The sequence below is a fragment of the Saccoglossus kowalevskii genome, chromosome 7 (genome assembly GCF_978046115.1).
Source record: "Saccoglossus kowalevskii chromosome 7, keSacKowa6.1, whole genome shotgun sequence".
NCBI classification, from domain to species: domain Eukaryota; kingdom Metazoa; phylum Hemichordata; class Enteropneusta; family Harrimaniidae; genus Saccoglossus; species Saccoglossus kowalevskii.
In genome coordinates this window covers 27,362,848-27,387,097 of record NC_140647.1, presented here as the reverse complement: position 1 = coordinate 27,387,097, position 24,250 = coordinate 27,362,848, and the positions used below count along the sequence as shown (strand labels likewise).

At 36.1% G+C, this 24,250-nt stretch overlaps 3 protein-coding genes and 1 long non-coding RNA gene across 4 annotated transcripts; 3 read left to right on the top strand and 1 right to left on the bottom strand.

Annotated features, from left to right (window-relative positions):
• The first annotated feature begins 87 nt into the window (after positions 1-87).
• Positions 88-3,925, top strand: LOC100366883 (dephospho-CoA kinase domain-containing protein-like). Its single transcript, XM_002741390.4, has 4 exons — positions 88-264; positions 2,127-2,330; positions 3,217-3,304; positions 3,604-3,925. The coding sequence occupies exons 1-4, from the start codon at positions 153-155 to the stop codon at positions 3,905-3,907; spliced, it is 708 nt and encodes a 235-aa protein (XP_002741436.2). The 5' UTR covers positions 88-152; the 3' UTR covers positions 3,908-3,925.
• A 7,261-nt stretch (positions 3,926-11,186) lies between these two features.
• On the top strand, positions 11,187-15,590 carry LOC100367037 (zinc finger CCCH domain-containing protein 10-like). The gene is made up of 2 exons (XM_002741391.4): positions 11,187-11,298; positions 13,660-15,590. Exon 2 carries the CDS (start codon positions 13,879-13,881, stop codon positions 14,971-14,973), a length of 1,095 nt encoding a protein of 364 aa, XP_002741437.1. The 5' UTR covers positions 11,187-11,298; positions 13,660-13,878; the 3' UTR covers positions 14,974-15,590.
• A 2,768-nt stretch (positions 15,591-18,358) lies between these two features.
• Positions 18,359-20,046, bottom strand: LOC100367188 (beta-1,4 N-acetylgalactosaminyltransferase 1-like). The gene has a single exon (XM_002741392.3). It carries the CDS (start codon positions 19,965-19,967, stop codon positions 18,432-18,434), a length of 1,536 nt encoding a protein of 511 aa, XP_002741438.2. The 5' UTR covers positions 19,968-20,046; the 3' UTR covers positions 18,359-18,431.
• A 1,815-nt stretch (positions 20,047-21,861) lies between these two features.
• LOC146740892 (uncharacterized) lies at positions 21,862-23,499 on the top strand. Its single transcript, XR_014929918.1, has 2 exons — positions 21,862-21,942; positions 22,219-23,499. It is a non-coding gene; the product is annotated as an uncharacterized LOC146740892 (long non-coding RNA).
• Positions 23,500-24,250: the final 751 nt, after the last annotated feature.

The window sequence follows — 24,250 nt, the reverse complement described above, 5'->3', positions numbered from 1 at the left end:
CTGATTGATTGGACAAACGGCAATTCACGGACCAATCAATGGCCTGGTAGGTTATAGCGAACGAAATAGTTCAATATTTACATTTTGAGGGCGCGATACACGAGATATACGGAACAGTACTTACATGTTCGTGCCTTTGGACTAATTTTACGATGTTCTTGATTGGTTTAACTGGTGGGATAGCTTCTGGTAAAAGTACAGTTGCCGAAATGTTCAAAGAGCTCGGATGTACAATTTTAGATGCTGATCAAATTGCCAGGGAAGGTAGGTGAGAGCATGGAGGTAAAAATTCTCTTTTTACCTCCATGGTGAGAGAGACGAGTTTCTTAATCGATTGTTTACATCCATGGTTAAAGTTAATTATCCATCACGTGACCGAAGTAATATTTATCGTCACTGGTAATATGTTGTTGTTTAAAAGATTTTATTTTTGATTTGGTTAGATTGAATATTTTAGATATCTGTTTTCAGACCTGGTATTAACTAGGGATTAATATTCTCATGAAGAATCAGACTTGTAAAAACAAAACAAATATAGGCAAAGTACAGACAAAAGTTGTAGTGTACTTTCCTCTACTCCAACTTCAGATTATCCAAGGATGCATAATACAGTTATTTATGAATACTTAAATTAGATTGAAAAACATAAAATCACAGTTGAAAACAATTCAACCAATCACAGCATCTGTAATTTTGATATCATTGGTGCAAATATATATATTTTTGAAATAACCTTAGCGCTATCCAATCAGCCAAACACACACACACAGGATGGTACAAAAAAGCACTACAGCAGTGGATCCCACCCCCCGGTAATCTCTCATTTGAATTTGAATCTACATTTAGAAATATTTACACAAAATTTACACTTAACAATATTCATGGGTAATGTGAGATGAAAGTAGGCTTGTAAAGTTTAATAATTGTTTTAATGCTCCAGTCAATGTCAATCCTGACCCCTGCCAAACTGTGCTCGTGGAGGTGGGGTAATAGCCGTGTTTTGTGTGCTGTCATTGCTAGCTGCGCATATGTATACGCTCATTGAGTACTCTGCTGATAGCAAGCATGGCGTTTCCCAGGGTTGAATGTGGTGGTTTGTTTTGGGTGCTGATTTGCCTATTCTTTTTGCTCCAGGTGGGGCATTTGGCAAATTTTATAACAATAATTTCCAAATCTCCCACTATACTCTGACTTGGGGACATCAACTGGAGCATAATTGGTACTTTGATAAAGATATTCTCTCACAGATCCCAAATAATTAGATAAGTGATCAATGACTGCCGCAGTGCTTTGTTTTACCACCACACTGGTTTAATTGACTCTCCCACGGTCGTTATGCTAACTGCCAAAGTGCCATTTCCATTTAGCTGACTTTATAAATCTAATTGATAAGTTGCTGAAAACTTAAAACTGTGTAGTTGTAACACTCTTGAAGCAGTAACAATTTTGTAAGTCAATAATTTTGTGTAATTGAGTAAGTGAATCATCACAGCTTCTGTTTTGAATAAATATGCAAATTATTATGTAATTTTTTACTGCCACAGTATTCTGAGAGGACCATAGTGAAATTAACAATATACGGTAACTGACTTCATATGCTTATGCTTTCATCTCTTCCAAGATGGAAGAACGTTGCATTTAGGTCTCATACCACTAATTCCATAGATGACAATGTTAACATTTGGGTGAATTTCTCCACAAAAAAAGAGGGTTACAAAGATTAAAATATTGTTTTAATTTGTTGAAACCACATGTATGTGTAATAGAATTCTGGTCAGTAAAACACATGTTGGCGAGCTCAAACTTCTACAAAACGGATGTAAACAAAACACAGATTTGTCAGGCTCTCTACCGTCAATATTCTCAGAAATACGGCCAGTTTGGAAGTTTCAAATTGAGAGTTGTCCAGATTCACAGGTCATCAGTACTTGTCAATAAACAAAGCTACCGGTAACAAGTCTAACAATTGACGTAATTGGAGTATGTTATTGGCTAACAACAACCGTAAGATTTGAGGGTTTTGAATGCTAATACCGGTATTGCAGTAAGGCATGAGACCTTAACACAGTATCATTTATGCCATTATTTGTGTGCATATGCATCAGCATTTTATCTTGTTTTACTAGTTGTACAACCAAACAAGCCTGCTTGGAAAAAAATTGTCAAATACTTTGGAGATGGAATTCTTCTTGAAGATGGACGACTGAACAGACCCAAACTTGGAGAGCTGGTCTTTACAGATCCTGTGAAGAGAAAGAAACTGAATTCCATGACTCATCCCGAAATTCAAAAGATGATGATGTGGCAATTGTTTTATTGTTTCCTTAAAGGTGAGTTGATGAAGATCAGAGGTAAAATAATTGAGATTTTTCACTCAGGAATCATACTTTTTAAAATTTATTTAGCCCGGAAGACTCCCACTTCATTCAGATCCCAGGAGAGCTCTTTTATAGAAGCAATTTGGTAACACCCATTATAATAATTATTGATTGACACCAGAATGAAAAAAGTCACAGAAGTACTATCAACAACAGATACGTTTAGATATTGAAATGTTCCCAATTATTTTTGTGAGTGTTATTTTTCTCTGAAATATAATATTCTAATATTTTTTTTTTTTTTTGGAATATTGTCGTGTATTAGATTGATGGATGATAAGATACTTCACAACAGTTTATGCATCACTATTTAGATTTCTATTGCTAAACATATAATATATTAAACATATAATATTAGGAGATGAAATATTCACTGCAAGTTTGTTATTTCGCCGTTTGATGCAATTTTCAGTAGTTTTGCATAACGTGGTTGAAAATTGTCATTTTAATGTATTTTTCTCTGATACATCTCACATTATTTGTTTGAATTCAGTATAATTTTGGTATTTGGTTTCCCATTACATTTTACACCCAGTGAACCAAATATTTTCTTGCAACAAATGAATACATCACTATAGCCACAAATAATCCCCATAATTGTGAATTACTACTAGTGATGGCTTTGTATTTAATACAGAACAGGGACTGCGCACTCTCAATGCTTGTTAATAAAAACTACAAATTTAAGTAAATAAAACTTATTCTTTGTAGTACTTACCAAATGTTACTAATATTAAACATATTTTGGCAGATTACTCTACTAAATTTAGATATCTGGCAGTTTCACTTGTTTCTCAAGTAAGCTAGCATAATCTGAATTATTTTCCTCATTCTGTAGGCCATCAGTTTGTGATTCTTGATATACCTCTGCTGTATGAGACAAGTTCAATGTTGAAATTTCTTAAGGAGGTGATTGTAGTGTATTGGTAAGTTTAATGAAACGAATGTTATTGTTGTACTATAGTTACTATGAGATTAGTAACAATAGGTAATTACCGGTATAATAACAACATCAAGACTAGACTTGAAAATGTTTATGGGGCACAGTCAGCACATCACATCATGGTCAATTTGGGTCCCATGCAACTTAAACATGTGCAAAATACTACAAGCTAAGAACGTGTATACGTGACGAATAGGCTGCAACACTTTAAACCTCAAGGGATAATGTTTATTCTAGATGATGTTCTGTAGTTACCACGGTGATCTATTATTTTGTTTACAGTGATAGTGACATGCAACTTGACAGACTAATGAACAGGAATGAGCTAAGCAAAGAAGAAGCAGTGAATCGAATCGAATCGCAGATGCCTCTATCACATAAAATACAACTCGGTGATCATATTATAGACAACACTGGGAGTGTCGAAAACACACAAGACCAAGTTGATAAATTATATCGAACATTTAGAGGATACCACACTCACTGGATTCTACGATTTGTTCTCGTCTCAGTTTTCGCTACATTTACTTACTCTATTCTTAGTATTGTGAAATTCATTCTGCAATTTACTGGTATTAAAAAGTAATTATTTTTGGTTCAGAAACTGAAATGTTTACTTGGAATTATAATTTGATATACTTTTTGTGTCACCTGTTATTCAAATTAACTTTTTATACTTAATAGAAACCATAGCTATATCTAATTATTCTATGACAATTTTAAAACCACAGCATAAATTGACAACCCACATTGTTGTGCACATTCCCAAATATTTTGAATAATTAATAAATCACACAATCAAGTATGAAATATGTGTATATAGTATACAAATTAGTGTGAGTACTACTCAGCACTCACATCTAATTCGTTCACTTTTTCTGGAGATTGTAGATGTGGTCTATAATGATTTGGCAGCCTGAATGTGAAAATGGACAACTTATTCTGGTGACAACACAAACATAGGCATTTCAATTATACATCTCAAGGTCGATTGTCCATTGGTAATTACTTTTTGGACAAAATTCTCAGAAAATTGGGGCAGGAAGATTGGGCTAAGAAGCTCCCTTAACGCAATGTCAATAGTGTTGGGAAACCCGCTGTTCCCAATACTGCTAAATTGTTTAATATTAATAGCAAAGAGGTATATTTACATATGTAGATGTCAAAATAGAATTCCCTATTTTAGATCTTTTGAACCATTTGTACACAATATACAAAAAATAGAATATATAATAGCAAACAAAAAAGGGAAACTTGAACAGCACCTTTAAAAATGGGGCAAGTTCCTTGCAGTATTGGCAAAGTAATAAGACCACAATTGTATCAATCACATTTTAATGTTTGACATAGTGTATGAACAGTTACTTTTCAAAGATGTAATTTTTCCATGAAACAATGTATGTGCTACATGTAAGTTGTTGTACTATTGTACTAAGACTCAATAAAAGTTTATAAAATATAAAAAAAACATAGGCATTTTAAAAAAGAAAGTTATGCAAAATTGCTGTGACTTTTATGTTTCACAGGATTTATTCTGCATTTTTTGTGGAATCCCTTTTAATTTATTTGTGGTACTCACATATCATCAAATGGTTTTCACTAAATCAAACATAATACCAAATGGTTCTCACTAAATCCAGCATAACAACAAATGGTTTTCACTGTATCAAACATAACACCAAATGGTTTTCACTGAATCCAAAATAATACCAAATGGTTTTCACTGAATCAAACATAACACCAAATGGTTTTCACTGAATACAACATAATACCAAATGGTTTTCACTGAATGAAACAGCAAACACAAAATGGTTTTCACTGAATCAAACCTAACACGAAATGGCTTTCACTGGATCAAACATAACACTAAATGGTTTTCACTGAATCAATGATAACAAACACCAAATAGTTTGCACTGAATCAAACAAAACACCAAGTGGTTTTCACTGAATCCAAAATAATATCAAATGATTTCCACTGAATCAAGCATACATGTAATACCAAATGGTTTTCACTGATTCAAACCTAACACCAAATGGTTCCCAGTTTCCGCTAATCAAGCATAACACCAAATGGTTTTCACTGAAGAAAGCATAACACCAAAAGGTTGTCACTGAATCAAACATAGCAAACACAAAATGCTAAATGGTTTTCACTGAAGAAAGCATAACACCAAAAGGTTGTCACTGAATCAAACATAGCAAACGCAAAATGGTTTGCACTGAATCAAACATGCATGTAATACCAAATGGTTTTCACTAACACCAAATGGTTTCCACTGAATCAAGCATAGCACTAAATGGTTTTCGCTGAATAAAGCATAACACTAAAAAGTTTTCACTGAATGAAACAGCAAACACAGAATGGTTTTCACTGAATCAAACAAAACACTAAATGGTTTGCACTGAATCCAACATACATGTAATACCAAATGGTTTTCACTGAATCAAACCTAACACGAAATGGCTTTCACTGGATCAAACATAACACCAAATGGTTTGCACTGAATCAAACAAAACACCAAGTGGTTTTCACTGAATCCAAAATAATATCAAATGGTTTTCACTGAATCAAGCATAACACCTAAAGGTTTTCACTAAATCAAACTTAATGCCAAACGGTTTTCACTGAATAAAGCATAACACGAAATGGTTTTCACTGAATAAAGCATAACAGCAAATGATTTTCACTGAATCAAACATAACAAACACAAAATGGTTTTCACTGAATCAAACAAAACACCAAACGGTTTTCTCTGAATAAAGCATAACACCGAATGGTTTTCACTGAATCAAACATAACAAACACAAAATGGTTTTCACTGAATCAAACAAAATACCAAATGGTTTGCACTGAATCAAGCATACATGTAATACCAAATGGGTTTCACTGAATCAAACCTAACACCAGATGGTTTCCACTGAATCAAGCATAACACCAAATGGTTTTCACTGAATCAAACATAACGCTAAATGGTTTTCACTGAAGAAAGCGTAACACCAAAAGGTTGTCACTGAATCAAACATAGCAAACACAAAATGGTTTTCACTGAATCAAACAAAACACCAAATTGTTTGCACTGAATCAAACATACATGTAATACCAAATGGTTTTCACTGGATCAAACATAACACCAAATGGTTTGCACTAAATCAAACATAACACCAAATGGTTTGCACTAAATCGAACTTAATGCCAAGTGGTTTTCACTAAATCCAAAATAATACCAAATGGTTTTCACTGAATTAAGCATAACACCAAATGGTTTTCACTGAATCAAACATAACACCAAATGGTTTTCACTGAATCAAACATAACATCAAATGGTTTTCACTATTATATAACTATCTTATAATTACCTATTCATATTTTTCATAATTCTGTGGTTCTCATCTATATGTGATATTATAAGCTATACATTTATAATATATTTAAACATGCCGATAGGCTGGTTGGCCATCCGCTCTGCTCAAAAAACAAACACCATGTTTTCGGCTGTTGCCATGGTAAACGTGAAGCTATTACTAAAACCATTCAGTCTTGATACAGTGTAACATTGTCGGCACCAGTGATCTCTTGCGGCAACTTAGCCAAAATAAAACACTGCTATTACGAGACAGGCAGAGGCGAAAGTGCTCAAAAATCAATCTGGCTGCTGCCATGCATCGGTGGGCCAGGCATTTTTTTTCAATTAGTGACGGTATGACCTGCCTATCAAATATGAACAAAGGAGTTAAAAAGCCGTTACCTTTGAGAAGTTACCCTAACTTTGAGGTCAAATTTCTCTGTAATGAAAAAAGATCAAATCAAATAGTTACTTTGTGCCCCCACTCAAGCTGAGTAGAATGTCCGAGGTGTTTAATCCTAAATTTATAGGAGGAGATACATTTGACACGAAGCTATTCGAAAATTAGTTTTCTGGCTATTTTTTCAGATTTGATCACCTAACTAGAAGCCAAAAAAAATCACAGTTGAATTAATATTCTTAAAGCGCGGTGGTCGTCGCGCAGCACGTGTTCGAATTTCATGTATTTTACACGCGTTGGATACGTCGCTATGAGTCCCATATCGAACAGGACGCGGCACGACGATTGCCACCCTTTAAAGACACTAGAAAATCACACACACACACACACACACACACACAAGGGCAATCCTAGCAGAGCGGCTTAAATTATTTGAACATGTGGCCTTTATGTCAGCGTTTATGTGGAATTTTTGTATTAATGGAATGCAATGCAATCAACTGTAGCTCGCACAAAATCATTTTGTCCCTTCGTTTTGGAATACATAAATGGTTTCATTTAATTCATCAATATTTTTGAGTTTTTGCAAGTTAGTGTATTATCAGGGGGGAATTCTCTCCTCTGGGTTTTTCACACGTGCCAAGGGGAAATCTCGTCTTGTCTCTCTATCGCGTCCCCTTAAGGTACGGGGTCGGGAAAGTCACTTAAGCTTTACAGTCAAATAGACGCACACAACAAAATACGTTTCAGCTTTCGTCTTTAGTCGATAAGTCGAGTACTCTATAAGACACAGCGCCCTGGGGAAAAGTCCCCAAGACTAGCCAAAGACTAGCCCAAGACTAGACCCTAGACTCTCCAAGACTGCCTCAAGACTGCCTTGAACTCCTCCAAGACTGCGTCTTTCCTGGTGTACTCGCCAAGACCAACTAAAACAACTGTATTCACTTTCAAAACCTTAACCAATTACAAAGAAGTATAAAGACTCTAGGGCGTAACCTTCAATCATACAGCCAATCACACTAAGTACTGAATACGTCATATCTTTTGATTAATCGTTCACTATATTAGTAACTGCTAATACCAACTGTCAGAAATAGTAGTTCGAATAGCGACGGTTATATCGTAATTAGTTCCAAATCACTGAACCAAGTTCCGTCCAGAACCTCGCATGGGTCTAAACGATGACAGATATAGTAATCAGCTAATTAAGTCGATTAACAGATACACGCAAATAAATCCATCACAGTATGTGTGTGTGTATGCGTGTTTGTCTGTTCCACTGATATCTCAAGAACTATATCTTGTTTTGTTTTTTATGAAACTTGAAGCTAATACGCAAATTTGATTAGGTTTCGTTTAAATCCTTGCATATTAATCACCTGATATGCATGATAATTAGTCAATTTTAAAGCTTTACATTTTTTTTTTCTCAAGAACCATTCAACGAAGTTCAATAAATTCGCAGAACTCTCCCTCCAGGGTAATGTGCAGACCAGATTGGGTTTTTTTTTTAAACCTTTGCATATTAATGACATAATTTGCATATTATTTAGCAAATTGTAAACATTTTCACTTGTTTCTCAAGTACCATTCAGCAGATTTTAATGAAACATGGTAGGTACATAGATGCTCCCAGACTGGGATAATGCGCAAATCTGATTAGATTTTGGTTGAGATCGATGTGATATGACTAATCTTTCAGAGGACTATATATGGTCATATGACTTTAATAATAGACATAATTGTAATATCTTATCAAGTCATCATATATGGTCATTATTTCATTAAATATTTATGAATGGTAAAGCGCGGTGGTCGTCACAGTTATATTACAGTTATATTTTTAATTAATTGGTGTATTTGCTCTAATAGAAGCTAATGTGTTTTCCTTATTTGTACTTTGTGCCTCCAATACCTTCAGCACACGGGAGTTCTTTGATTTATTTTATTATTACGGAAAAAGAACACTCTAGTGATGTCATATTTTAATTAAGTTGACAGAACCCTGTCATGTGAACTCCAGTCAACAGCCTAGTCATTTATAAAAAAAAAATTGTCAGTTACATGCCATATTATAAAGATGCCCTACTCTGAATTTTGTTAAACTGGGTTTTGCGTTCTTTTCCAAAATATACATTTTATTTTTTGTATATACATCATAATTGGTTTGGAGTCTGTAAGTGGGACTCGTTTCTGCTAATATGTATTGAAAAAAAAAAAGATTTCATATTTTGTTCAAGGTAAATTTTAAAAAAATTGTGTTTTTCTTTTTTTTTTAAGATTGTTCAATATATTTTCATCATAAATGCATTAGATTTCCCATATACATTTCCCATATACGAAGTGGCGTACTTCACTGGTATGCAAAATTTTAAAAAAATGCGTGTGCCGCAGGTTTTAAACTTTTTGAAACCTCGTCAGGTCACCTACATAAAGGCTATAACCAGAGAGGAACAAATGAATACACATGCAAGCATTCTCTGAGCCAATCATAATCATAAATTTGATTGACAACTAAGCAATGGTTTTTACAAATAATTATAAATGTGTTTTCGTGGTTTTTTTCAAAGGCATGAATAATTTCTATTTAAAAAACAACATAATCTTGTTATAAATTTAAAATTATGTTTGAACAACATTAGGCCAATCACAATGTCGGAACAGATGAATACTGTCAAAGAGTTCCAGAAAGGTCAGTGAACTATCAGGATAATTTTGCAATTTAATGTTGTAGCAAACTGTAATAACGATACTACTTTTGAGTAAATCAGATGAGATCTATTTTTCTTGTAAATAGGCCATGATTGAGGGAGAAACACAAAGACTCATGGGTAATGGGCATTACTGTACTTAAAGGGCAAGTCAATCAAAACTTTTTCTTTGTTTTTTAATGTATGTGAGGGCCTTACAAGGTGAATATTTCATAATTTTGTTTGTGAATGTCGATACAATTTGCTTGCTAAAAGACCGAGACAGAGAAGCAATTGTATTTCACTGGCATGCGAATTGGATTAATTTTTTACCTGAAAATGGTAGATACACTTGAGTTATTCGACCGAATTTCTGAATTCTGTATTTGTAAGAATTCTTTACATATTCACCAAAAAGGTCCCATTCCATATCTTATTTTGGACACTGACCCCGGGCACTGACCTTAGATCAAATATATCTCGGTCAGGACATTTGTCTCGGCGTGACAAAGATTTAGTCAGCACTAACCGCCGATCGGAACATATATATATCAGTCGGGGTGGAAAAAAATCCTTCTGACCCGTGATCGGGTAGAATATACTTTAACAACAAATAGCAAAACTATGTTCGACCGTGGTTTTATTGTGGGTCTTTGGGAGATGTTTTAATATGAGCCATAGTGCAATGAAGTGTGCCAACGCGATCTAAGTCACACACAAAAAAACATCGCAATACAAAACGATATTTCCGGTCGACAAATAGTTCTGACTGAATGTGTTCGAATGTTTGCAATTTCATTTACCCATTAGATTGTTTATTGAAATTGAATTTATAACTAGGACGAATCTACAGATATTTTTCACATTTCACACATATTCAGACTACGTAATATTTCAGATATTTCTCTGAAAAGCTACAGCCATATGAAAGAGTCGCAGAGTGTAATATTTTCTATTCCCATTTCTACATGTGTGCTGCAAACAAACACGGACATAAAATTGAAAGAATAGATTTTGTAACAAACTAATTACATTTTATTCAATTGTTTTTTTTTTCTCTTCCTAATTACATTCCGCTAGTATTCAGGATATTTCCTAGATTTAATACCCAGACCATTCGTGTCGGTGTTATCGCTATCGCCCGTACGCTAGCGGTCTGGGGTACTGACATTCCGAATGGCATTCGTAAACCACCTGGCTAAGGGGTTGTATGACCTCATTGTATGGCCGAGTGAAATATTTGCTATCGTAAATTTAAAATGATAGAAAAATAGAAGATGTGTAAGTTTTAACTTAGTGATTGGATGTATTTGAATTGGCTGCTGAAATTGGTACTACCATGGAGCTTTTAGTTCACAAATCTTTGGTACTACACATCTTATTTGGATAAACTTAGGGAGTTTGTGCGATATGCTAATTATTGTTCGCGTCGCCATTTTCATTTTACCCAAAGAAAGAAGGTTTGGATACCGAAGCCACGAAGGGAAGAACGAAGACGCCTCAAAGAATTGACTATTTATAACTTAATTGTCTTTAACCTGGTATATAATTACTTTTAGATACTTTATATTCAGTCTGAGTCGGCATTCGGCTAAAGTAACATTCAGTTATTTGCGGTGTGTGTCATTCAGCTATGGCGACGCGATCAACGATACCATTACATGTTTTTTTTCAGTCACTCACAGCGTGGGTACACGTTTTCTGTGGTTCGTGTCATCATTGATCAATTTATCTTGTTGCAACTTTTTGCGGCTCTGGTGATGAGCAAAACCTCATCGAAGTTCAGTTTAGATTTTTTGTTCGCTTCAATCATTTATTGGATATTTCATTGCCGCGAGAATCTGGACGGAAGAAAGATGAATGGTTTATGCAAATTAGGGCAAACACGTTATTGTTTATTTGTTCAATACTGGACGATTTACTATTATTAAAAACGCTGTCATTTGGGGTCTTGTTACCTGTCGGTTTGTGCGCAGATTGTCAAATTTGCTAACAGTTAAGTTTATATAATTTTGAACGTCAATTAGTTCTCATAAATTAATATCAGTTGTGTTTGAGACTAAATTATGAAATGTTATTCTAAGATAGGTTTTCTTAATTAATTGTTACGTTTTAACTCATAGTTCATATTGAAAACAAGGGCTTGTTGATTTCTGTCATCTTACTGATCGATCTGATTTAGGTGTTTTAAATTGTTATTTTGGCTTATATTCAACACTTAAGTATATGTAACTACAAGTAATTTCTTATTGGGATAAGAGTGTGCATGGGTTGTTTTGTGTGTTAGCAAAACACAATTTTCCTGTTTGGCTGTTAAGTTCCTGTTCAAACATGACGTCATTACTTTGATTTGATTTTATCTTTTACTTTTGAAATAACAGTTTAATATACCAGGTAGTCATCAGATTCTTGGACATTGCTGGTCAGGAATAGTCATTCGTATTACAGCAAGTCTCAGTAGTATTGGGGCAGCCAATTTGCAAACTCGCTAGCGAATTGGCTAACTGCTTGGGTTTTGACTAAACGGTTGGCTTTCGCATCTCGCTGGCGCCGACTTGTGATCGCGTCCACTCTGGGCGAGTCTATATTGCAGTAGGGGACAATCAATGCTTTTTTACGCAGCCTGGTACATGTCTGGATTCCCCATTAGTAATTTGAGCCCCCGGTTTGAGTTTGAAAATAACCAGTCAGCTGGCGTACAAATGATAATATGATAAATGCGATTATTTCACCGATATTATATGGGGGTAGCCATCTTAAACACTGCTTGAAACTACAAAATGTAAATAGTCAAGTTGAGAAACATTTTCCTACAAATCAGGGAGAAAATAACAAACTTTCACATACAAAAGATCCGTTGGGGTAAAATTAAGCCGACCGCTAAAGTCATTCGTCATTTTTATGTGGATACGAAAGAAATAGAACACTTTCCCTAGTATATTTGAAAGCAAAATCGCCACCCAACTGTAAAACAGTCTGATTAGCTGATCTGATTAGTTCCTCAAGTATGACGATAGTCCCCCTACTGTTATATAGACTCGCCGTAAGTGGGCGTGATCACAAGACGGCGCCAGCGAGATTCGAAAGCCAACTGTTTAGTCAAAACCCAAGCAGTTAGCCAATTCGCTAGCGAGTTTGCAAATTGGCTGCCCCAATACTTCTGAGACTTGCTGTAAGATATAATGGTTGGTTGGTTATTAATGCATGTCCTTTAGTTTTAGTATTTGTTCATTGGTAATAGTGTAAAGTCTTTTGTTATAAGCTGGTACAAAATATGAGAAGTATATTAATTTACTGTTTTGAACAGATCTAATTTTGCTGACCAGTAACTGTTTTGGTCTTGAAAACTTATGTTGTCAAACCTGAGACTGCTATATGTACATGCCTGCGCTGATCGTGTACTATAATAAATATTGTGCCAACTGACTTGTCATTTGATTCTGGTCTGGTAATGAACACTGTACGCCTTATTCAAATTAGGACAAAGTCATTGACAGTATTTTTTTTTTTTTTTTTATGAAATTTAAAATACTTTTTTGTAGAATAACTAATCATTAATAGTTTAATGCCTTTCAGGTCGGCCATAATTAAATTTATTGTGAGGATTCAATTTCATTTTGGCATTTACTTCAATTTGCTAATTGATCATGCCCTCTGTAAATTTGTGTTAAAATGCTTTCATGTTGAAGTGATCTAAGTGTCTATGATACACTCTGAAATTCTATATTGCAGCTGATCAGATCTCTGATCAGTCCACCAAAAAGTCTACCATGTGCTAAATTCAATGCTCAATTTAATACTAAGACCAGTGCAACCAATAAGACATTTTGTCTTGAATCCTTTGATTCTACACTGTAATAGAGAAACAAGTTATTAATGTGGTTTTGTGCTTCTTTTTGCAGCGCCGTATGCGTGTAAATCTGCATCTGCAAAGCTAGTGACGAACCGTGAGCGAATTGCAGCAAGCAAGCAAGAGTTGATTGGCGTCGGTGATTCAACAAGTCTAACCAATACCACTGACAAGCAAGCGCATTAGGAACCCTGCGTCTGCTGGCTGAACATTTCTAACAATTCATTAGATATATTGCGTTGCATAGCTCTATTATTTTTACAAGATAACCATGTCCACTGATTTCACTAGGGATACGGTAGATTCTTTTGATGACAGAAAGGGTGGCCAAAAGGGAGATGATGCTATATGCCGCGATTTCCTGCGCAATGTTTGCAGGCGAGGTAATAATTGTAAATACAAACACCCAGATACTTCAGAAGCTGAGAAGCTTGGTCTAAAACAGAAATCACATGTATTCTGTCATGATTTTCAAAACAAAGAATGCAGACGCCCCAATTGCAAGTTTATTCATTGCACACGTGATGAAGAAGAGTATTATAAATCCACTGGTGACATGCCTGCGCGGATGGACCGGATGTCCCCTGGCGTGCCTGGCAATGATTTACCATCTGATGGCGATATCCCAGTGTGCCGCGATTACTTAAAGGGAGATTGCCGCAGAGGCATGAAATGCAAGTTCCGACACATGAGCCAGGGCGATTATGATTTCTACATGAGGGCCCGTCAGCGTGATTCTTTACCGCCACCGCTGCCACCACCACGTAGTAGATTAGATGATCTGTATGATCCACGGCGCAGCTTTGATGATTATGAATATGATAGGATGCGTAAAAGGTCCCGCACTGAGCTAGATTATGGTTACGAGTTTGCAAGACCCAGAGGCCATGACTACCGCGAGTTGGAGGATGAATGCATGTTACTCAGGCGACGTGTAGATGAGCTCAAGAAGCAAGTGTCTGATCTCACAGCAACTAATGATGTTCTATTAGATCAAAACGCCCGCTTAAGAGCTAAAATGCGTGCCAGTCCCACACCAAATGAAAGAGGTCAGGTTTCTAGTTATAGTCAGGTTATCCCCTCAACCCATGGTGTCAGTCAGCTTAGTAGTGTATTAACGACTGCTCAGTCAGTCTTGACACCTGAGCAGCGCCAGTTAATTGCGCAGGAGATGCAACCGCTTGTGTCCATTGCTCAAGCAATAACACCAGCACCACCTATTACGTCTATTGCGCCAGCTATGACTCCAGTCTCTCTCTCACAAAGCTTGCAGCAGCCTTTACTTAGTGACCCAAATTCAATGGTTACCTATCCAATAGTGTCTCAAAGTATGCGCAGTATGCCGCAAAGTAGCCTATCTCAGTAAAGCGTACGATTCAAAATAAGAGTGGTTTTGCAGTGAAGAAAACTTTTCTCAGCAGCTGTAAATTGCATTTTTAGTCGCAACGCCATGTTTTTTTTAGGTTATGTTGCTTGCATGACCTTGTATATTTTAATCCATGTTCCCTTATAATAGTGTTCTTGTACGGAGTATTTTTTAAGTTAAATTTCAATGTTGTGATAGCCTTGTCCTGTGAGATGGTCTTGAAAACCTCAATTATTACAATATCTATAATTTTGTACACGAGTATATTCATTGAGTAGAACTTAAGCCTTGACAGTATATTAGCATTTAGTTATCCACTGCATTAACCTGGTAAAAAAGTACATCTCTAGTATCTCATTTGTACCTACAAACTAGCTCTATTAAAAACCTGTCCAAATTGATATTTTGTTAAATATATACCAACCTTTGAATGTTAATTTTTTTATGTAAACTGCATGCACACACTTTCAAATACAGTACATGATATATACTCAACTTTCATTTTTTTTTGCTAAATCGCTGTTCTGCTTGTGGTTACTGCACACATGAAGAAGACCTTTGTATTTTTTCCTATATTTGCAGCATCAACGAAATAAATGTTGCAGCTTTGTAGTACACTTTGAAGTTGTCTTCTGTTAATTAAAATCCTCACTGGAATAGAACTACATGTACTCAGCTTTGGATGAGACCCATGTTTATATAAAATTTAAAGCGAATCCAAATCTTCATACCGGTAATATTTGCTCAATGCTGGTATTGGATCTGCGCTTCAGTTAGGTTTAAGAAAACTGAAGCTAGTGTGTGCGTGCATGCATGTTTTAGTCTTGCTAATATGCAAAGTCTGTATACATTTCGAAAGCCAGCGGCTGTGAGTAAGGCCAGAAGAACTTGATACAAATGAGCTTTTCAGCGTTGGTTTTGGATTAGATATTCTTTAAAATTTGGTTACTAACTCTCAATTCACAAGTGTTAATCTACCCAAAAGTAATTATGTCATCAAAAGATTTTAGTGACCTTAATTTTTTTTTTGGAGAATGATCAGAAAATGTACAACGTTGGTGATCAAAATTAAGTTTGAGGGAAATCTATTGGAAACTTTTTCTGTGGCAGGATAGGGGAATGGCAACAACCAAATTCCCTAGTATCTGAACTTGATTCAATTATTTTTTTTTCAAATGTATGGAGATGAGGATCCAAAAGAGTTGAGCATTCCATCAGTATTTTAACAGGTTGCCATTCCCTGATGACAAGTGTATGGTCATAATGAGTCCTATGATCCAGTAATTTCATTTTATTATGCTCACCTTACTGTACCAGTAAATCTTATTGGATGTTACCAGATTAAAGGAGCAGAGAATTGTTAGGTCTCATTGCAGTAGTTAAGATTGGCTTCTGCATGGCAAGTTGTTTTGTGTACTTGCATAAATAGAAAAAGCAGCAAGTACTTCAAATAATATAAAAGTGTATTTACTAAGAGTTACTGTAAAAATACTAATTTTCACTGGGTTTAAATTTCACAGATTTACCATTTCAGGCATATTTAGAGTTTTAAATTTACAGTTTGGTCATTTAGGTAATGTGTTCTATGCTAAATTTGACATTCATTGGGTTTTAATTTAGCAAAATTAAAACCCAGTGAATAATTAATACTTTTACAGTAACAGTTTTGTTTTCCTTGTAGTTCACCTTGACTGAAGCTGCATAATCTTCACCAGGGTCTGTAAATGGTTTAATATTGACAAAGTAGTACAAGGATTTGTCAACAGAGCCTGGTTGACACCAGGATCGCACATTAAATTGCAATTTGATAGAGAGATGGCTACACAGGCCTGTCGTGTAGTCCCAAACATAAATGTGGCTTTTGTAATAAAAATGCATCAGTGTTAGCACTTTCCACATGAAAAAAAAAAATTGGGAGAGTTCAATGTCCGGAACTGTCCCCTGGCACAAACAAAAAAACATTCAAGCACAATTATATGACTAAAAGTGGTTCCGAGTAGACTGAAAGAAGTCATCCTGCTGCCTGTAATTAAAAGATTTTCAATGCCTTACAAAAGTTTATTTAAAAACCTTTGACCTGAAATTACCTTCTACAATGTTAGCATAGTGTATTGAATACTGTGCAAAATTTAAATCACTAAAAAAATAAAATTAATTATTTTTTTCTATTAGATTTCTGTGATTCTCAAAGAATTGTAAGTGAGATCATTGATCGGAGAGAAGAAATGAAATAAAATTTTATTCCATGTATAACCTTGTTTCTCATCTGCGCGAGACTTCGGTACTTTGATCATGATACTCCCACGAAAATGCAACTTGGATTTTTTATGTGGCGGGCGGTAAAAAAAAAATGAAGATAAAAATATTTGTTTACGCTTACAAGTCGGCGGGCGTGAGAAATTACGCTGAAATAAAATTATATTTTTATTTCTTTTTCGGTTCCTGTTCATTCGGCGGGTTCGCGAAACAAGGGATAATAAAAGTCTGGTCTAATCAAATGAGAAATCAGAAAACTGGAAGGTTACTTTTATCCGAAACGTCCGCTTTGAATTCAATCCATTCCTATGAAATAGAAGTGTGTCATAGGAAAAAAATGAGACGTTTATTTCATTTGAAATTCTCTATCATGGGTCGAAACTCAAAAACTTTAACAAAGGCTTACGTAATTATCCTAATTAGTAATAATCAATGCAATTTACCGGTAACAAATACGGATTTCCACCTAGCCGGGGCATTTTATGTTACAGGACATTTTAAAATAAAAAGATTATATCACTGACAATGTATTTTTGATTAAAAAAAGATGTTTTTATTATGATAAAACACAATAGCTTCTATAATGAAAAAATAACGTAGAAAATCTTAATGTATTGTTATGCGGAAGATATGAAATATACGAGTATACTCTCCATATACTGTACTACAATGTGATTGCAATTAAAGATAATGACTCGAACGTATGTGGGTTAGGTTCCAGTAAATGTTCTTGTGACACACTTAACGTGTACTTGGGATAGGGACCTGTATGCCAGGCACGACCAAAAGCAGACTAATATTCACCTTGTACATTTTTTTATCAAATAAATAGCTATCACGCCGTCGGGTGCAGTGAATGTTTGAAAAACTAAAAATGATGGTCAAAAGAATTATTACACATTTGACATTTTAAAATGTTTTAAACTTAATGTCGTTTAACATTTTTGAAATGCACGTTTTCCATTTCTGAGACCGGCCTTTAGGCGGGAAAAGGCGTGCACGTATTGCATTTTTGAAAATTTTACATTTCCGAAATGCAGTTTAGGCATTTTAGACATTTTTTGTTCAAATATTCTGCAGTACGTATTATTGTAATGGTATTTACACTATTTTTGTTTAGGTTTGTAATCTTTTTGTCCCCTTTTTACGCTTTTATTTGTTTATTCTGTTTCTTTTCATTATTTTGTTTATAAATGTCTATTTCAGAGTCTAAAACAATGCAAGTTGTTTTTAAATAATGTATGTTGTATATTTTCGTGTTTATCGTCACCACCCCGTTGTCTATTACGAAATTCAACATATTTTTTATTCCCGGCATTGTCACGCTTATGAATTATAAAAACATCTTTGCAGCTTGCGACACGTAGTGAGCCGAACCCATCAAGAAAGAATTCAGTATGTCCAATCCGTTGGTACGCCGGATCAAACCCGACTGCTCGAACTGACTGGGTCTTTGCCATAAAAAAATTAGTAACCACATCGACCACCATACACCTAGGATAACCCTCCAACTTTCTGTGGTAGGTACCGTCTCGTCGCATACAGTCCCCATCCTCGTCCCCGGGATCTAATTCCATCGTCTTATAAAAACGGTTGCGAATAAATTTATTTCCGGCCTCGTCCTCGAAAAAAGCGCCCACAACGTCTAATTTTGTGTTGGTATCTTCAAGTTTTTCCAGAAAATTCTCAAGCTTTGTGTTTTCTGTAAATATGTAGTCGTCATCGACCCATACGAAATACTTTGTAGTCAGTTGGCTGAGAAGTAGATTTCTTCCGGCAAACCATCCTTCGGCAAACGGCATGATGTATTGCTTTACGTTTGGCGCGTCAATTGTCCGCGGATGTTCGGAGTCATCTGCTACAAGAACTGTCATACCAGGATAGTACACATTTAGGCTTTCTATTAGAGTTTCAAGACAATTATAACGCTCAAACGTCTTTGTGATAATGGTAACTTTTTTAGTTATATCATCGTTGCGTTTTATATTATATATTCTTGGACGTAGATGGCGTTTGACTTCAACATTGATATTTAGATTGTAATTGAAAAACTTAACTTCCAGCACATCGCGCGCATGAATATCATAAATTGTACTTTTGTAGAGCAGATGTTGGAGCAGATTATTAACTGTTGTTGTATCTGAGATGGTCTGTATCACTAAATTGTGTGTTCCGTTGCCAGAAAAACTCGCTGAATTATACGGGGACTCTACTAAAATCACACCTAACTGATTTGATGAAGTCAGCGATATTTCGTAGTTGTTTTCCCCAGTAACAGTATCGTGCAGTGATAGACCGACTATCCGTACAGTTTTCAGTGGTTCAACTGTGATTCCGCCGCCCACGTAACTTAACGGTGACATGCCTCGACATAAGCTCAGTGGCTCCTCTGTCAGCAGTTGCTCACTTTTCCATTTTGACATCTCCCGAGTCCGCCGGTGTAATAAATGGTCATCCAATGGGCCGAAGAACACCCCGTGTGTGTTCAGAGTCATACAGGAACAAGAGTCACCTTGCATTGACATCTTTGCCCGATATCTGGATACCTGCTCCGTAAGCTCCTCGTTGTATGGCAACAGTTGCCAAGGAAACGCGGCGTGATCGTCATTGCTGATGGGCTGTTCATTGGATTCTCCATGAACTGAGATAACTGCAACCACAGTTAGTCCACAGAGACATATGAGGCTAACTAGATGATGTTTCTCTGCCATTTTAAGTCTTGCAAAAACGTTTCTCATGAATACATTATGACAACTTCAATAGTTTCTCAGGCATCTCTGTTAGAAAATCAGATGAAAACACATTTATTATATTAAATAATGTCCCATGTCCCTGAAATCAAACTGTCTCTTGTTAGTAACATCATATTTATAGCAAACACGAGATACTATACAGTTGAGCCAACACGTGGTTGGATGCCCTGAGTCATTTCCAGAATTCAGTTGGGGTTACGTTCCTTCATTAAGAGTTTTTTCAGGAAGACAGAAGTTGACTTGACTCCACCTGGTGATGTGTCAAGAATATACCGTCTGTATTGTTAATTTGCATATTTTCCGTTGATTCAAATAAATTATGCCACGGCTGCTCCTATTACTACCGGATATATATGTATATGTTAGAGATCAAGGCAGACGTTTATATACAATGCATTTTACTCACTTACCTCGACTGTGTTCTAACGTAAGTACGTAGAAGTAAAATCAACCGTTCGACGAACAGACAACTTAACCAGACAAGGCCAATACAATGTGTTAGGGTTAATAATTAGTAAAAAAAAAAAAAACTAGACTGGAAGTACGCCATCTATCGGTGGAAAAAAAACCGCTGTCCTGAAAACCATGCCCGACTTAAATCAATAAAAATTGCGCACTGTAACCAAATGTTTATTATTTAACCCTGGTTTTCTCACATTTGCATTTTCAGATAGACGTCATATTATTTATTCCCAGTATACCATTCTATGACGACAATCTAACCCTTATACGGAAAGTTCTTATCATATGTGTAAATTAATCAGTCCCATATAAAGGCTACTTATCTATAAAATACATTTTCTTCAACTACTTGGGTGGTCGTTATAACGCAATGCTTTATATCATAACGCGTTATTATTGATATTCCATAGTATTTTTTTGTGTGTATTAATTTCATTTAAAAAAAAAAAAATTCCCACGACCCCGTAAATTGTTCGACATTCATTTCGTGGGTCTGTGAAATAAGCATTCACATTGACAATATAAAATCTCATTCAACGCAGACGAATTACGTCATTGTAGTTTTTAAATGACAGACCTATCAGCAACAAACACAACACCGAACAAATAATGAACATTCTCAGTGGCCGGCGGATCCAGCAAAATGTATTGGAGGGGGCCAAGCTACGCTTAAAATTACGGAGCGTAAATCGCAGAGAAGCTATGCGTAATCCAGATGATATGAATCGTCATGCGTTTGGAGGGGGCCATGGCCCCCCTGCCCCCCCCCCCCCCTCTGGATCCGCCACTGAACATTCTATCCGGCAACAGCGGTCACGTGACCAATCACTGACGACAATCGGCACTCCCGACAGTATATTACGGCCTTGGTTACTGTCCGGACAGAATACGAACACGGAAGTATATTCATTCGTGATTTCATATCCGTCAAATCCCCCATGCATGGCTTTGGTGTCACAGACTCCTGCAAATAAGTAATACAAGTGATTTGTTGTGCTTCATGATAACAGGCATGCATGCAACATGAAAATCAGTGACGTACATCAGCGCATTTCCTTCTTGCAATAAACTTATTGGACAGTAAGCGTTGTAGGAGGATATATGTTGACCCCCGGCGTGGTTTAATGACATATTGACGGTTCAAAGATTTGGTCTAGACTAGATGTGATGTTATTCTCTGTATTACAGTACCCAGGCGATGTCTCTGACTTGCATATGAGAAACATCACGCCATCGTCACATTGGCGTCAAGAGTTGACAATATTTGCACAATATCTGCAACGCGTTGTATACGTGACACCGAAAACAGATTGGCTGTGTTATTTTCCACTGCATCAAATACGTAACACACTGTCAATATACATTTGTATTCGTATTCTGTCTACTACGATTCACAAACGCCCCCACACGCCCATTTCACCGATACGCTCACGTATTGTTTGCTGTAGATGCGTTCTATCTTTACAACCATTCACTGCGTGCGCTCGAGACGTTGCAGGTGAGTGTGATAGTAGAGCTCGTTTGTGTATTGCCATCGACATAAACTCCGAACAAACATTGATTTTAATAATTCTCGTACATTTAAAATGTTATCATAAGATTTATAACAATAATTGCATGATTTATAATTATATCAGCCGTATTAATACACAATATGTTCGCAAATAGTCTGTCTGATGTGCATATGGAAGGTAAGTCAGTACCGTCAAACAAATTAATGATTGGTGTATATATGTATGTGTACGAACTAATCAATATGTCACGGTGTTTTCAGCTATACAAGAGTGTTCCAACAGGATTGAAAACGCGGTGAAGCACGAAGTCAACATGAACAAGCTGTTAACATCAAGTCAGAAATAAATGGGACTCGGGAATTGCTTTGATTCAATTCATTTTATCCTTCTGATAATCACCCATGGCTCCTGTGAACATCACGACAATGCCGTACAATGCTTACACGGTGAATGTGGGATCGTCGTCGACGCCGACACTCGGCATGTTGACAAACAACTACACAAATGATATATTATCTAACCTGACAGGTTTGAATGAAACTCGGATGAATTCAACGGATATCAGCGTGAGTGATCGGGACATTTCACCGTCATATTCGTTCGCGCTCATCAAAGCCGTCGTACTTGTTGCAGTGATTGGGATCTTGTTGCTTCTCTCATGTCGAGTTGTTCTCAAATTCATCATCAAATCGTCGGTAAAACACAGATAATGGAAAGTTAACACGGTTTTCAAAACTTTATTCTCTGTAGGAGTGAATTGTGCTCGTCTCGATCGAGCATCTAGCTCCGCGCAATTTCATGTTTCTAACCACGGTTACTCAAAATTTAACAATCGTGTTGTAACTGACTCGGACATTGCTCGTCACCATGGTCACACCTGCGCGGTTGTAAAAGATAGTTCGAATCGTCGCCATGGAGATGGATGTGCACCGACCTCTGTTATTTACGCTTCGCTGAATATGACGTTGGTCAGTGACGTTTTTTTAAGAATATCAGTTGTAAATACTATGACATTTCCGTGCATACATTATATATCAGGTGAAGTGAGGTGTGTGATATCCCGTGTATAATACTGTACTAATAGCCACTTTGATGTTTTTTGTGAGGATTGCCGACTATGTAACCACGATTCGAACGTTTCATTGTATGGTGTGTATATATATGTCATGAACCGAGAGTATGTGATTGCTGTAGCAGTGACGTCATCTGCTACGCTCATGTCAGACAAATAATTTGAATATGGTGACATCATCTTTTACGTTCCTGCCGGATGTATAATTTCAATCCGATGACGTCATCTTGCACGCGTACGTCTGACAAATAATTGAGTTAAAATCCACCGCTTCGTTGACAATAACAAAACAGTCAAGGCCACACCATTACAGGTTACCAAACATCACACAAGATTCACGCAATGACTGATAATTGAATTAGATATTGAATTAAATTAGATAAATAATAAATTCGGTTTTCTGATAAGAACTACATGAATCACATCAATGTGGCTATCGGCAATTAAAGCATTCGGTAATTATATTGAAGTTAAGGCGTGTCTGGTATGGTTTATACAATCACTATCTTCCGGAGTTCATAAATTACGTGTTACCTTATCATTTTCTAGATATTCACACCTATGCGATAATTGATGCATCACAGGCACCGCGTTTCACTCCCCGAGTAAAGATATCAATCACATGACAAACAACAGAGAAATGATTGAGTTGTCTACAAGACTACGTAATATTATCGCCATGGGAATAATTAACTTACAGTGAGCCTGAGGGCACGTGTACCGTTATTGTTATTACTTTTGACATTTAGAATATTTCACATTGTAAAATAACCGTGGCGGGTGCGGAGTACGCCGTTCCAAACCAATTTCGGGAAATCTGTCGATGTTCGGAAAAAATATTTTTCATTTTGGCTGATATTAATTAAATCTCATTGGTACATGCAAGTATGTAGGATTTATCTCACTGTAAAAAAAAACGTTTGCAGCAATCTGCAACTCGTTGCTGAATTGAATGTTATACTTTTGCTAAATTTTCAGCTAATGTTTCCCCCCAAATGCCTATGTCGATTAAAAAGACTTTTTCTGAATATCAACAGACTTAACGAATTTTCGTTGGTTTAATCACAGTAAAAAGTAAATGTAAATTATGTTGGTAGATGAAGTAATGGTTCCAAGGTTAAATTAACGTTGTGACATTCAAAAAAAGGTCGGTTCTTGAAACAATCATAAAAAATGTTTCACAACGAGCATAAATTAGAAATGAGATACTCTGATTGTTG